General features: G+C 40.4%; 1 protein-coding gene across 2 annotated transcripts; it reads right to left on the bottom strand.

Moving 5' to 3' along the window:
- Positions 1-2,047: 2,047 nt before the first annotated feature.
- AGR2 (anterior gradient 2, protein disulphide isomerase family member) lies at positions 2,048-13,661 on the bottom strand. Of its 2 annotated transcripts, none has more exons than XM_065883943.1 (8): positions 13,618-13,661; positions 10,822-10,967; positions 10,496-10,559; positions 10,325-10,377; positions 8,931-9,004; positions 5,920-5,983; positions 3,513-3,596; positions 2,048-2,349 (listed from the first exon to the last, which is right to left on the bottom strand). In XM_065883943.1, exons 2-8 carry the CDS (start codon positions 10,958-10,960, stop codon positions 2,300-2,302), a joined length of 528 nt encoding a protein of 175 aa, XP_065740015.1. In that variant the 5' UTR covers positions 10,961-10,967; positions 13,618-13,661; the 3' UTR covers positions 2,048-2,299. The 2 variants fall into 2 exon arrangements, with proteins under 2 accessions (XP_065740015.1, XP_065740016.1); XM_065883944.1 differs by having other exon boundaries at positions 2,263-2,349; positions 13,600-13,626.
- Positions 13,662-15,697: the final 2,036 nt, after the last annotated feature.

Below are 15,697 nucleotides of genomic sequence, written 5' to 3'. Positions count from 1 at the left end.
ATTTAAACACAAAGGAAAGATTGTGAGATGACAGTAAAGGGTTTGGTAGAAAGAGCAGGCATTGTTAACATTTCCATGAGCTTAAAACAACCATTTTTATGTTTGCAACTTGTCTTTCTAACCTTTGTTAAGTACACATGTCCTATAGTTGCAATTATAGCATAGAAATTCTTAAATTCTTTTTCACTTACCCTTTTTGTTTCTCTGTGATGTTTATAACTTATAGATGACAACATAGTGCACTTTGTGTTAATTATGTATTCATTAGATTTGGAGGTGGCCCCTTTCTTTGGGTATGTTTAAATAATGTTGCCATTGGCATCTTCACAGAACAGTTTCTCTTGAATGATTTTCTTAGGACAAATTTTCAGAAGTAGAGGAGACTGGGTCAAAGTTGATCAATTTTTTTTTTTTAATGACTATTGCTCTGTCACTTTTCTAAGGGAGACTCATTTCCCTTGCAGCCTTGACATTTGACTTCTCAGAGATGTATTTATATTTTAAAAAGTATATGGGTGGCTAAAATAGCATGTCATTCAATAAATTTTAAGGATTTAATCTTATTTCACATCAGCCCAATTAAAAAAAAAACTATTTTGCTGTACAATAAAGGAAACCTGAAGAGCTTAGAAGTTGTCATTCAAAATATTTGTTTATACACGTGGAAACTGTTTTTTTCCTCCAGTTAACCCTCAGAGAGCTTTCTAAATGGGATATTTTACCTTTTTAAGTACATGTAGCTTACCTACTTACAAGGAGGGCACCCAGTCCCTCTGGTGATATTTTTGCTGAGGATTTATATGTCATTAAATCAACAACATAGGTTTCTGTTGCAGAGCTCTTTGACAGTACTGTGTGAGGGAAAAGTATTTTAAAAAGTATTAACTGGGGAAAGTTAATAATGCCAAAGAATCTATTCAGAAAAGGCTGTATCCAAACAAACAAACAAAAAAAGTTAATTAAGACAAGCAATAGATAACCAATAGACAAAGCATTGCACAGACTGTCGCAGCCATTCAGGGGCCAAAGAAGGCAGTGGGGTTGGGGTGATAAAGGAATTTTATCTAACAATGAATGTGAGAGTAAATATGTAGTGAAGTAATGAATACATGGTTCTAATTTTTGTCAGCAGAATAAAGAGTTAAAAGTAGTTAAAGTGCTTCCCTATCTGATGGCACCTCCTCTTTCACCTCTTCCAAAGATAAGTAGTAACCTCTGATCTCTACCCCATGGACATGATGTCAGTGCCCTTTGCTCTTGACCCAGCAGGTCACATTTGGGTGAAGAAGATGGGAACATATCAACTGAATTTATTCCCGGCCAGTACTCTAAAACCTTAAGAAAACAAATATATTATGAGTTTAATTTTCACAATTTCATTAGGGTGTGTTTAAGGATGCAGATGTTCTTTGAATGACTTTTTTTTTTTTTTTGTGCGGTACTTGGGCCTCTCACTGCTGTGGCCTCTCCCGTTGCGGAGCACAGGCTCCGGACGCGCAGGCTCAGCGGCCATGGCTCACGGGCCCAGCAGCTCCGTGGCATGTGGGATCTTCCCAGACCGGGTCACGAACCCGTGTCCCCTGCATCAGCAGGCAGACTCTCAACCACTGCGTCACCTGGGAAGCCCTGAATGAACTTTTTTTTACAAAATTAGTCTTCTGAAGGAGAAAGCTACCTGCCAGAGGCTTTCTCAGAGAGCAAAATCTAACTAAAACTGGATTGCTAAATTCAAGAGTGTCCCTTGGGGTTTCTGGCCAGGGTGAGGAGGGGTGGTCTTCAGTTAGGTATTGATTTTCCTGGGATGCCTTTGTAGATATTCTTTCACACTAGAGCGTATTGTTTGATACTTCTGTTGTTCAAGCTCATGTCTACTTTTAGTCACCCAGTGAGAAACTGTAGCGAGATGAGATGATAACTTTGTTTTTGGGCTTTGTTGCTTGAACTAGGTTTGTCTTGTCCTCTTTTGGAACATTTTGTGTGTATGAAAATCCTATTTGGTGAATGAACCGAATAGCTTTTCTGTGAAAGACCAAATTGGGGGAAAAAAGAACAGTTTGAACACCCCTAAAAGGATTTATTTTTTTAAAAATCATGGCTCACTATCATAGTATAAGATATTGTTTTCATGCATGTATACTTAAGACAAAATTTTAAAAAAGAGCTGTTGTAACATGAAACCATCATCTAATCAGTAGGTTCACCAGTGCTTCTGCCTTCTCCACAGTCTTCTAAAATCTCCTCTGGTTCCAAGTCTCAAGGCCCAACACAAAGGGAGGAGCTTGCAGATTTTGTTTTTTCTCTACAATTCAGTCTTCAGGAACTTGAGAGCTTTCCTCATGTTGTCAAGCACTAATGTGGGAAAAAGTTAAGAGAGTCAGCACATCATCAGAAATCACATTGATAGATACAGCATGAATGTTGGTAACCTTGTAAATTTTTTTCTAAAAGTATGTGAAATGGCTTTTATTATTATAATCTAGTTCTCTTCCAATGTTTATTAACTGCCTTTTTGGACAAGGCACGGTGATATTACCTGTGCGGAATACCTACCTTTAAGGAACCCAAAGTCTTATTAAGATCTGTACTGTTATCTCAAGAATGGTCAATACATTTGGAATGTGCTTCCCTTGGCACACCCAGAACCTACTGGAGACATTGATAATGGACCAGGACATTCTTTCCTGCTGCCCAGACACAACCTCCTAATCCTTCCCAGCATAACGTTCTAGGTTGGTGCCACCCAACGGAAATTTCTGTGATGATGAAAAATAGTCAGTGCCTATCCACTGAGTACTTTAAATGTGGTTACCGTGTCTGAGGATCTGAATTTTAAAACCTTAATTAAAACAGCTACATGTGACTAATGGCTGACATATTGGGCAGTGCAGGTCTACATAGTCACTAGTCATTGAGTGAATTGGTTCTTATGACAAGACTCAGTTTTCTTCCCAGGAGGACTAATTAGATGTCACAACTAGGTACAGTCTCCCATTGAGGTTCTTCATCTGCCTTGAGTCTCACACTTTTTATTTTTTTCATGTTATGGCAACCCCAGGGGAAGTGAGTATCTTGGCAACTCTTTGGAACCATCTTTCCTACTGATCTTTAAAATTGAACTTGAATTCAACTTTAATAAGCTGGACTAAATGATTTCACTTTTGTTACTTGGAGAAAAGCATTTAACAAAGCATGCAGATTGCTACTGTTGCTATTGTAATGGTACGATTACTATTGCGCTCAGGTCTGTGGTAGAAGGAGTTAAGTGAGCCTAAGAGAAACCTGAAAAGGAGGTAATATGGTCCTAGGATTCTCCTAGAGGAAAAGATACCTGATCTAAATAACTCATCTTTAATTGAGTTTTTAAAAAAGTGAGATCAATGCTTGAATGTAATTTGCTGGAGGACACAAGGCCAGTTAGGGTCAGACTGGTTCTCTGGGGTCTCTGAGCTCCCCATGTGAGCTCTCCTCCCAGTACAGCAGTGAAACAGATGTTCAAAGGAGGTAGCACTTACATAGAGCCATATCCGAAGGTTCGTAAGCATAGAGACGATTTGAGTATCTTCCAGTGATGTCGGCTCTAACTGTCAGGGATGGGTCTACAAAGAAAAAGCCAAAGGGAATGGAGTACTATGTTTCAAAATAACCCCTATTGCATGATGAAGCCTACACGTTTATCCACATCCCACGAAGAGAACACAATGTGTCCTGCTGGATGAGATTCTACTCCATCCAGTCTGCAACCTGGCCTCTGCAGCTGGTACCCAAAGCCAAACTGGGAGCATTCAAGAGCCGTGCAGTGCTATTTGTGGAAAAGGTTAAGAACCCTGCTGCCCTATCTATAGTAACCTGAAAATAGGATAATATACATTCTTGGGATGGTGTTTTGTTTTTTTGGTGAAACCATTGGCATTCTCTACTAAAGAATTATTTTAAATTTTTGAAATGATTATATTGTAATTGAAATATGTTACCAAGAGCAACCTGGATAATTAGGAACTCACATCAAATGCTAGTTTTCCAAACCAAAGTTTTTTTTTGTTTGTTTTTTAAATGAATAAAAGAATGCAAGCCCTTAAGATCAGCCAAGGTGAAATAAGTGTGTAGTTTTTTTACTTTATTGTTAAGTAGCTGCATTTTAAAAATAGAGATTTAGGCATCTTCCCTTATACGTATATTCCTAAAGGTTTAAATCCTTTTTTTTTTTTCGTGTTTTATATTTACTTGAAGTTATCAGTTAATGAGGAAAAAACAGGTATAAATAAGATGCATCCAGAAGGGAGGTAGTAGGATATGCAAAGGCCTAGCAACCTTGCCTTGAGATAAGTGATTGAAGGAGGCTATGGGCCGTGTCGTGAGAATTAGGTGAAGAGGAAAGATGAGGCCCAGCCACATGGATGCCAAGTCCGTCACCTGAACTTGATGGACAATCCCTGTCGTTTCAGAATGTTGGACTAGGACCAGCAGACTTAAATTACAGGACTTTCGTTTGTTCAAGAAAGACTTCAGACCTACTCTACTCCTGCTCGGTGTAGAGGATACAGACACAGGGTCTCATCTTCATAGTACAGTGACATCAGAAAAGCTTTTTCACCTCCCAAGCATTGGCTAACAGCCTAGGCTACACGGTGGAGTCATCTGCAGGGCTTTCAAAGGCTGCCACCTGCGTCCTAGCCGCTGAGATTCTGATTTAATTGGTTTGAGGTGTAACCTGGGCAGCTTGATGTTTAAGATCTTCCAGGCAATTCACATGTGCAGGCCTCGTGGAGAACTACTGAGCCGGAAGGAGCAAGCTTCCTGGGACCTAGTTCTTATGACGAAAGGAATTGAACGGGGGTTAAAAAGCCCTTAGACAGGAGCATTCTGAAAAGAATTCCTGCACAGGGTGTGACTGGATGACCTATAAGGGCCCTTTCATTTAAGGGTCTAAATTTTCTAAATCGTAACAAAACCAAATCTGTAAGATTAGCTCTAGTTCAGCCTTCCTCCTTTTCTCCCTTCACTTTTTCTTGCCCCCGTTTTATAGGTTAGTGTAACTTGGATGCCTTACAGAGGTGATCTGCTTGATCCGTGTGAGCTCTGCTATGTGATGGCTTTAATTATGGATTGCCCTTTTATCAGTATCACTTTGATCAAAGCCAAACTCAGTTCATTTGTTCAGTCATTTCACAAATACTTATTGTGAGCCTACCACAGGGTCATGCTGAAAATATGATGGTGAGCTGAAGAGGATCTAGTCCCTGCCACATGGGGGGGGCAATATTTATTCAACAATCACCCAATAAATACAAAATTAAAACTGAGGAAAGAGTGACCATTGAGAGGAACATGGTGCCACAAGAGCACATCGTGGCAGTTTGAGCAGGTCAGTGAATGACAGTGATTAACCAGGTGACCTGGGGGTACCGAGGGGGGAAGCAGAAAAGCTTTCCAGCAGAGGGAACGGCACGTGAAAAGTACCAGTGGCCGGAAGGAGCATGTCTCCTTTGATTTTTGTTTCTTTCAGCCCATATTTATAACTTGCCTAGAAATAATGATCAGAAAATGTCAGAAAGAAAAATCCAGCACAGGAATCAAAAGTTTGCCTGATTAAATATTTACAGACCTGATACAATTCAGGGAAATGATTAATACGTTTAAACAGTTAACGGGGTGCTTCTTTCTCAGGTGTACTTGTGGCAGAAGATGAGAAGTTAGAATTAGCAGATGAAGAAAAAATGTCATGTATGGAAATAGGTAGAAGCTTGCATTTCCTAATGAAAATAGGTTGTGAAGCTGAAAGTTAAACCTCCCCAGTAGAGCTTCGTCGTGGCCTTGGCCATGGTGGAGCAGCACATGACGGTGTGGAGGACAGAGGCAGAGATGTGGCGGCACTTGTGTAACGTTCAGAGTGTGTTTCATCTCATTGTCACTTTTACTTACCAACAAACATAATCCTGGGGACGTACTGGCCATCAGGAGAAAGGTGTTTGTCAGTTGTTTCATACTAAGATTTAAAAAAAAGCAGCTTTCAGTTTGTTTATATTCTTCGGTTATTTTCAAACTTGTTAAAACAGTGTGTCCATTACTGGGCTAGGCATATATATATATATTTTTTGTGCGGTACACGGGCCTCTCACTGTTGTGGCCTCTCCCGTTGCGGAGCACAGGCTCCGGATGCGCAGGCTCAGCGGCCATGGCTCACGGGCCCAGCCGCTCCGCGGCATGTGGGATCTTCCCAGACCAGGGCACGAACCCGTGTCCCCTGCATCGGCAGGTGGACTCTCAACCACTGCGCCACCAGGCAAGCCCTGGGCTAGGCATCTTAAGACACTATAAGGCACATCTCTAACACAGAGAGTTTATAATAGAGATGGGGAGGCAAGTTACATGCATGAAATAATAAGACAGAGCAGCCTGTGAGGTAGAACATGAGGTAAAAAGCTGATGCATGTGGTGAACAAAGAGCCAGAAAACTCAGTAAGGGAGAATTTGGAAGGAATACAGTGTTTGGGGAAGGAGCTTGGATGAGGTAGGAGGAGCTAGCATAATGAAAAAAAAAAAAAAAGAAAGTCATTTTTAGAGAATCTGTAAAAACAGGATTATCTTGAGAATTCGTTTATCCATTTATCATTTTTAAATTTTCTTTGTTTAACAGGGAGATACAGGTAGGAAAAGGAATATTTAGGATCCAGGGGGTGAAATGTTATGATGAAGGATATACAGGTGCATTGGATGCCCAGAGCAGGACATTTAGCTTTATCTGCAGGTTCCGCTAGGACTTTCTGAAGTGGGTAAAGAGGAATTTTTAAAAAGTAAATAGGAGTCAGTTATATAGAAAAGGAGGTCACTCCAGGCAGTGGAGGGGGGAAGATTATACAAAGGTAGAGGAAAGGCCTACCACTTTATATAACCAAGTGTTTGGATGGGACTAAAGGATAGGGATACCTGAGGCGGTAGTGAGAGAAGATGCTAGAAAGCTACTTCAGGGGCTGGCTTGTGACTGGCCTTGCACACCATGCCACAGTGTTTACGTCTGCTCATAAATAAATAAGAACCACTGAGACTGTCATACAGAGTGAAGTAAGTCAGAAAGAGAAAAACAACTATCATATAGTAACGCATATATGTGGAATTTAGAAAAATGGTACAGATGAACCTATTTGCAAAGCAGAAATAGAGACACAGACATAGAGAACAGATGTATGGACACCAAGTGGGGAGAGGGGGGTGGGACGGATTGGGAGATTGGGGTTGACATAAAAATATACACTACTACGTATGAAATAGATGGCTGGTGAGGGCCTACTATATAGCACAGGGGGAAGAAAAAAGAAGGTACAATCTGTTTGTAGGACACATATTAAGTTAACCTTAGAAATGCATTCCAGTATACATTAGGGGCAGACAAATACTGTTTGATTCCACTTATGTGAGGTACCTACAGTAGTCAAATTCATAGAGTCAGAAAGTACGTTGGTAGATGCCAGGGGCCAAAGGGGGACAGTGTGGGGAGGGGGGAGGGGGGAATGGGGAGTTAGTGTTCAACGGGGACAGAGCTTCAGTTTAGGAAGGTGGAAAATTCAGGAGATGGATGATGGTGAGAGTTGCCCAACAATGTGAGTGTACTTAGTGCCACTGAACTGTACAGTTAGATATGGTTAAAATACTATGTTTTACATTATGTGACTTTTATCACAATAAAAAGAAAAAATATTAAGAAAAAAAGAACCACTGGAGGGGTGTTAGAAGTGCCATGATTGCAGTTTGGTTTTTAGAGTGATTACCCCGACAATCATGGGGGATTAGATGGGATTTATTTTGTAGGCAGGGAGCCACTTAGTAATACTGCAATAAGCTAGGCAAGGTGAAAAACTCTTAGGCTAAAACAGCGGTCCTCAATTGATAGGGAAGTGACCCATAGCAGGAATATTTCAAAGTTAGAACCGCAGGGCTTCTTGACTGCCAGAGGTGGGTGGGAGGCTCAAATCTAGAATAACACTCTAATGGAATAATGGAATAGAGAAAAAAGAGCTTTTTGAAAAACCTGGGCCTCGCTGATCAATTCGGTGTTGAACGTGTCGAGTTGAAGCTGATTACGAGATTTCTGGAACTAGGCTGTGTGCATAAGTTGGAAGCTGTTGCGTGTTTGGGGAAGATGTGGGAGTTATCGGTAAGCAGGCATTGATTAATGGCTGATGAAATTGTCCATAGAGAATATAAAATATAAAAAGAGAAGTAGGTCAAGTAGAGACTCATGAAGTCACTCATATTAAGGGGTAGAAAGAGGAAGAGGTGCCTTGGAAGGGAGGTGAGGAAGAACCGCTGGCGTGGATGCTCCTTGAAAAAGCCAACTTGTCAACCTGGAAAGAGGATGACAGAGAGAAGCCTCAGGGACACAGAGTTAGGGAGAGTAGTTTTCTGAGTAGTTTACTGATTGTTTGCTCTCGGAAGGAAAGTGGATACCGTTTGTATACCAAGCAGGAGAACTTGTAAAGGCAGAAAGCTTGACCATCAGGAGGGGTGGTGATGGTGAAGTAGGACGGGAAAGCATGAGGCCACAGCACGTGTGGAAGGATTAGATTTGGACACCTGGAGAGCCATCTCTTCTGGGGAGAGACGGCACACGGACTAAGAATGGGTGGAGAGCAGCCAGGACTGCAGGCGAAAGGGGCACAGCAAGGAATTTTTAATGACAAAAACGTTCCACTTATTACAGCAGCAGAGAAATTCTGGACCACAGGAGAGTATTTTTCAGACAACTTAAAATTATTAATTGCTAAATAAAACTGTAGACATGCAAGAAATAAAATCTTTCCTCATTGTAATCTATGAGATGAGATATTTGGAGCACATCCCCGTTAATGCAGTATGACTAAGATGTATAGGGAAAATGAACCATCCATTTCAAATTGTAAGCCACAGAGAAATGGCAGGATGAAGAGTAAACTTACAACTAGATTGAGGAGGACAAACTGCTCTGCCAATTTCTGGATTTCTTTATTTTCAGCAAATGCCTTCTTTAAAGCTATAATGTAAAGAAAAGATTGTTAAGCATTCATTTCATCACCAGTCAAAACCATCATTCTCCGTTGGATTTGAAGTTGAACTGTATTTGTAATACAATATTCAACTCCGCCCTTTCTGCAAATGGTTAGTGAAGTAATATCTAGGCCATTGACTAGCTTTGCTTCGCTACTGACTCATCCAATCATTCATTCATCCCTTAATTTTTTTACCTATATTTACGGAGTGGTTACTATGTGGCAGGACTGTTTCATGTACTGGGAATAGAGCAGTGGGGGAAAAAAAATAATGTGCTTCCTTCATAGAGCTCAAACGCTTGTGTAGGAGACAGGTCATAAACAAGGAAATAATTTTAGGTGGAGATAACGGTACTTTGAAGAAAAATAAAGCAAAGCAAGAGGTTTAAAAGCTACAGAGTGGTTAGGGTAGACTTCTTTGAGGAGGTGACATAGAAATGAGAGGGCGCTGCATTCTGAGATGTTAGGGATATGTCACACATGGCAGAGGGGACTGCAAGAGCAATAGCTCTGAGCTGGGAATGGGTTTGGATGCTTTGAGGGAAAGCACAATGGCCAGGCTAGATGCAGTGGAGGGAAAACACGGCGAGAGTGGTAAGAAAGGAAAGGCAGCCAGGGGCCAGGTCATGTCCAGCCATTCGGGCCATGATCAGGAATCTGGATTTAATTTTACCTGTGATGAGAAGCCATTTGAGCACATGAGTGTTAGGATATGATGGCTTCCGTGTGGAGAACTGACTGTCGGGTGACCAGGTAGGTGCCTGTTACAGATCAAGGCAAGATCTAAACTTGGTTTGGATGAGGGCAGTAGCAGTGAGGCAATCGGAGGTGGCTGGATTTGGGCAGGACCTACATAATATATGGGGCCCATTGCAAAATGAAAATATGGAGCCTCTTGTTCAAAAATTATTACGAATTTTAAGACAGCAACAACAGAGCTTTACAAGCATAGGAACCTACTAAGCACTGGGTCCTGTGTGACCGCACAGGTGGTGTGCCCATGAGGCTGGTGCTGGCTTTCAGATAGAAGGTGAAGATAAAGCAATGGTATTTGCTGATGTATTGGATATGAGATGTAAGAGAAAACAAGAAGTCAAGGATGAATTCTAGAGCTTGTTTTTGAACCAATGGCTAATACAAACTGTGGAAATATTTGAAGTTACTTTAAAATATGTTTTTACTACATAAAATATTCTTTTAAATTCAGCTGTGCTAGGTGCTAAGGATGTAAAGATGAGTGATCTGGACCCTGGCCCTAGAGCTAAAAGCCTATAAAGAAAATTATATTTAGAAGTATAAATTACCTTGACTGTGTGGGCATTCATCCAAGTGATGAATAATCATCAAGGGTTTATTGCTTTAAGAGACAAAGAGAGATTGGATCATCTTTAATGAGTAGGATTTCATGTGTAGCTAAAGATCACTAGATGGTGCTCTTGAGAGCTTTGAGGGAATTCTGTAAAACTTGTCTTTACCTTGTCCTGGATTTGTGTAAAGCTTCTTCATATGTCTGAGTCCAGATGAGTTGATCGCCCCAACCTAGAACAAAATGAACCAGTATATTTAAAGTGATTATATTCTCAGGTCCAAAGCTGTTGAAAAGCACTGGTAAAGCTGGGATCAGTATATACTTGATGCTAAAGAAGAGCAAAAACCTCTAGAGAAAGCAGAAACAATGATAAACTTGGATCAATCTAGAACCAACACGTAAAAAATATGCTCAGCACACAACTCTCGGCTCTGAGTGTTAAATCTTTACCAATTGAGTATAACTGGAGGCCGACAAGAAGCTGACTCCTACCTCTGGAGAGGGTCTGGGGCAGTTTGGGTTGAGAGTCCTTTGTGTCCTTCTTAGCTCCTGGTTTGACTGTGGTTTCTTTGGCCAGAGTGTAGGAGAGGACCACAAGTAGCAAGAATGCTGACACTGAAATCTTCTCCATGGCAAATCTGATATGGAAGACAAACAGATAAGCAAAAAGTCAATAAAACAAAAGAGAATTAGCAGTTTTCGAATCTTCAGATTGTAGCACAACCATGGGATACAACAGGAATTGAGGCTTAGATGAGATTGAACACGTGCAATTGGAGTAAAAAACTACCTTCCACAGAATTTTCCTAAGAATACATAGTATGAATATCTATCTACCATCTATCTATCTATCTATCTATATCATCTTCTACCTCTATATGCTATAGATAAAATATGAAGATCTCCATAGAAATCGACAATATAGAAATAGATATATTTCTATAGATATATATCTATATAGAAATAGATATATTTTAAGAAAATAAGTAGATAGATGTATATATTCTTATAGCTAAGGGAATTTGCTTTTAAATTTATATTTAAAAAATTGTTGTACTGGAAAACACCTTAAGGGTTATATCCTCTTTTCCCACCTCCCCATTGTCTCATTTTGTAGATGAAGAACCTGAAATTCAGAGAAGTGAAGACTCATGAGATGGGCATAGAACCGAGGCTTTTGGATTGTGCCGTTTTGTAGTGCTGGCTCCCATCTTCCCATCCTGAAAAAATTCCCCTAAACATACATACTTCTTTAACATTTTGTTAAAATGGGGACACTGCCACTGAAGAATAAGATCTGAGTAAAATGATTTATTTCATTTCGAAACTGCCAGCTTTATCTTTGAACTAAAAACTTGCACCCAGAAAACTCTCTCCCTAGTGTAATATTTACTCAAATTCTATCTATTGGTTTTGAATTGGTTAAAATACATCAGTGCAGGTTTCTTTCAGTGAACTAATTCTTTGACTCTCAGTGCAGGCCTGTTAGGGTAGGTGGTTGTAGGCATGTACTTTAGCGCACAAAAAATATTCTACGGGACTCATAACACAGAGAAACCAACCCCATGATGTCTCTTTGTTATTTTTTTTTCCTTCCCAGTATTCCGAATTTAATTCTCAGGGATTGTCACACTACTGTGAAGCAGATGCTTATGAATGGCAAAGTGAATGACAAGGTAAGATCCATGAATGAGTGAGGAGGTGAGCTAGCTAGCTAGCAAAGTGAATCGCACTAGCCAATCACTAGGGTTATCCAGGGACCATAACATGCAAAGCTGGATACTCGGGATGCCAATAAAGCCAAAGACTGAAATTTCCTAAAAAGAAACACCTGACTCTAATATTCGTGTATGTTTCAAATTAAATCAGCTGAACTCTGCAAGGGAAGCAGGATGGACCGTCAATGCTTAGTATTTTTAGGGAGTAAAGTTTCTCATGTTCTGATAGAGCAAGTGGGAACCTTTGTTAAGCATTAGCCAATTCTAAAAAAAGACATTGCTAAGTCACCTAATCCAGATGATGCCTTGTATTAAACTGACAAGTTGTTACCTGTGTTATAGTACGTAGCCACACAACATCTCACTCAAAAAAGACAAAAGCAAAAAACCAGGGATACACTTTGTTCATTTTCTATACCCATAAAGATATGGAAATGCCAATAACAATTTTTATTATTAAAGAAACAACTAAAGTGTGCTCCAAGTCTTCCAGCCTTTTTGGTACAAAGGCTTCTTTTTTTTTTGTGGTACGCGGGCCTCTCACTGTTGTGGCCTCTCCCGTTGCGGAGCACGGGCTCCGGACGCACAGACCGGGGCACGAACCCGTGTCCCCTGCATCGGCAGGTGGACTCTCAACCACTACGCCACCAGGGAAGCCCTGGAGCTATTGATATCTTATACGTGTTTTATGGCAGGACGACTCAAGGGAGCCGAATAAAACTCCTGCTGTATAGACATCCTGCTCTGAGCTGACTTTCTGAGATTCACTGTACTGAGTTTTCATTACTGAATAGACTGTGATCTGCAAACTGCCTGCATAAACCACCTCAAAATAGAAAGGTAACCACCGAGGACATTGATAATTTGGAGACACGCACACACACACACACACACACACACACACACACACATCCTTCAAAACCAGAACTTTTCACTTTTCATTGTATCTGTCTTATCTTCAGCAAGGAATGCCTTGCAAGAGGTTTCAGTGTCCCTGTTCATAAATGCCTCAGGAAAGCAACCAGATCTCTCCTTGTACAGCCTATCCCATGAATTTAAAGACTGAGGAAGCAACAAGGATATCTTTGTATTAGACACAGAAAGAAAACTGTTTTCTGATTTGCAATAATATTCTGAACTGTAATTCCGAGCAGCCAATCTGAGCTGAGCTTTCACAGTCCTGCGGGTCTTTGCTTTCCAGTGGGAAAGAAACAGAGCATGAGATGGTGATCAGGGCTCAGTAACTAAGACAGGGGATCCTGGGCCCTGTGCTGGGCTTGAAAACTCCTGGAGTTCGCTCACTCTTAAACCTTTCATTTCCTGACCGAGAAAGCATTACCTTCAACCAGCTCTGGAGCATAGCTCTGCCAAAGAGAGGTCTCAGTAAGCCTCTGGTGGAAATCCCATGATTCCTTCTCCAAATCCCATTTCACTGCCCATGGAACTACCCTGCACTCCTCTGCCTGTGGATGGCCTGCAACTTTACGCAGGAACCAAAGGCCAAAGCTCATTCTAACAAGTGCCCTTCCAACACTGCTGTCAGGAGCCTTACCTGGATTTTCCCACCCACCTGTCTGTGTGAGCCAGATGGCCTCAATGCAGTCCAAGCTTCCTAGTATGCTGGCTCAGCCCAAACCTGTATTTATGCACCTGAGCTCACCTCAATCCCACCCACTAATCCCATATTCACATGTTGCAAAGTCGGAGAGGAACTGTTCTTTTCCCAAGTCTTCCCTGGGCTAAAGAGTTCCTTGTTTTTAAGGATAAGGTTGCAAACGAATGCCTTTCAGTATGCATGTTTTTAACTGTTTGTGAAAGTAGATTGTTAAGAGATTGAGAAAAGATGGGCAGAGTGCCAAATCCAGGTAAGCTTTGACTGAAGACATTTGATTTGCCTGAAGGCTGATTTGTCTTTTTGCGATTGGATGGAGTTTGTGGTTTGTAGAATTTTTTTTTCTCCCTCCTGGGGAGATTGCCTCTATTTAGTTGGAAACACACAAGAGGTGATACACAATTCTAACCCCTACAGTCATATAAGCTGCTATCCTCCATTATGGTATAAATTACTTTACACAATGTACTTCCTCTTTCTGGCAAACAAAATGTATAGTCACTATAGGTATGAAAACAATCCAAACCAAGCATTCACATCATATTTTAAAACTAAGGAACTTACTGAAAAAAGATATCCTAACACTATGAGTTTTTATTAATTACCTTGCAGCAACTTCCCTCCAAAGAATTCAAAGGCATTTCACAGCTATTCTTTTATTTAATGGCAGACTTTCCTGCTAGGCCTGCAGGAAAGTATTTACATCATTTTTCAGACCTAGAAAGTAAGGTCTGCAACTACTTTCTCATTCAGGGTTATACAATTATTCGCTCAACATTTTAAGACTGGACTTGGGTTTTCTGTAAAAAAATTTTAATCCTGTGTTTTGTTCTTGAAACTATGCGCAATCCTTAAAAGTTCAGAATAGAGAAATCTTTAACAACAGAAAATTAACTAATGGGATGCAAGCCCTATAAAAATAACTTTTGAAATGAGTTAAGATAATATTTCAAAACATTTTGAAGTATTTAAATTTTTGGATAGAGCCTTAATTTCTGCAGGCAAAATATGAAGTGATTCCCAAAACGGTAAATTTTCATTAGAAATGAGTTTACAGAGATCATTTCTTTAGGAGTTTGAGTGAAAACAATGATTTGAGCTCAACTTTTAAAACTGATAAGCCTTTTATATAGACTCAGTCTATTTAGTCTTTAGAATAGTCAATTCAACCCCCTCATTTTGCAGATGAAAAAAATGATGTTATAAAATAAATGACTGTGTGAAGATCTCACAACTTGTTAAGGGCATTGCTGAGACCAAAGCTGTGGTGTCCTCTAGTCTGTCACCTGCTAGGAATGGAAAGTGGGTAGCATGTGGGCTCCATAAGATTCTTGTCTCAGTCCTGCATCCTGTGTTCACTTGCTGGATGGTCTCAGAGACATCATTTAACATCTCTGAAACTATAGTTTCCTTATCTACAAAATGGGGAAAAGATTACCATACATGTCTGTTTTGAGTACGTTGAGATTTTAATGAAATAAGAAATGGGAAAGTACTTGGTACATTCATTTGCTAGGCTGGTATATAGCAAAATACTATAGACTGTCTGACTTAAACAACAGCAACTTATTTTCTCACAGTCCTAGAGACTGAAAGTCTGAGATCAAGGTTATCAGCGAGTTTGATTTCATCTGAGGCCTCCCTCCTTGGCTTCTAGATGCCACCTTCTTCCTATGTCTTCCCACGGTCATCCCTCTGTAGCTATCTGTGTTCTAATTTCCCCTTCTTGTTAGGACACTAGTCATCTGGGATTAGTGCCCATCTTAATGACATATTTTACTTAATTACATCTTTAAAGACTATCTCCAAATATACTCATATTTTGAGGTACGGGAGTTAGGATTTCAATGTCTGAATTATTTTTATTGTGATAAAAACAGATCATGTGAGATCTACCCTCGTAACAAATTGTTAAGTGTGCAATACGGTATTGTGAACTATAAACATAATGCTGGGGCTTCCCTGGTGGCGCGGTAGTTGAGAGTCCGCCTGCCGATGCAGGGGACACGGGTTCGTTCACCGGTTCGGGAAGATCCCA

This window comes from Phocoena phocoena, chromosome 9 (assembly GCF_963924675.1).
Source record: "Phocoena phocoena chromosome 9, mPhoPho1.1, whole genome shotgun sequence".
NCBI lineage: Eukaryota > Metazoa > Chordata > Mammalia > Artiodactyla > Phocoenidae > Phocoena > Phocoena phocoena.
Note: the sequence above shows the minus strand (reverse complement) of the source record. Positions and strands in the feature narration are given on the sequence as shown.

Bases quoted from the DNA above. Each gene is read 5' to 3' on its own strand.
- AGR2 (XM_065883943.1), bottom strand. From the start codon at position 10,960: ATGGAGAAGATTTCAGTGTCAGCATTCTTGCTACTTGTGGTCCTCTCC. The intron at 9,005-10,324 runs GTAATTTATACT...TTTACATTATAG, and splicing joins TGAATGCCCACACAGTCAAG to CTTTAAAGAAGGCATTTGCT. The intron at 2,350-3,512 runs GTAAGTGCTACC...TTCCCACATTAG, and splicing joins ACCTTCGGATATGGCTCTAT to TGCTTGACAACATGAGGAAA.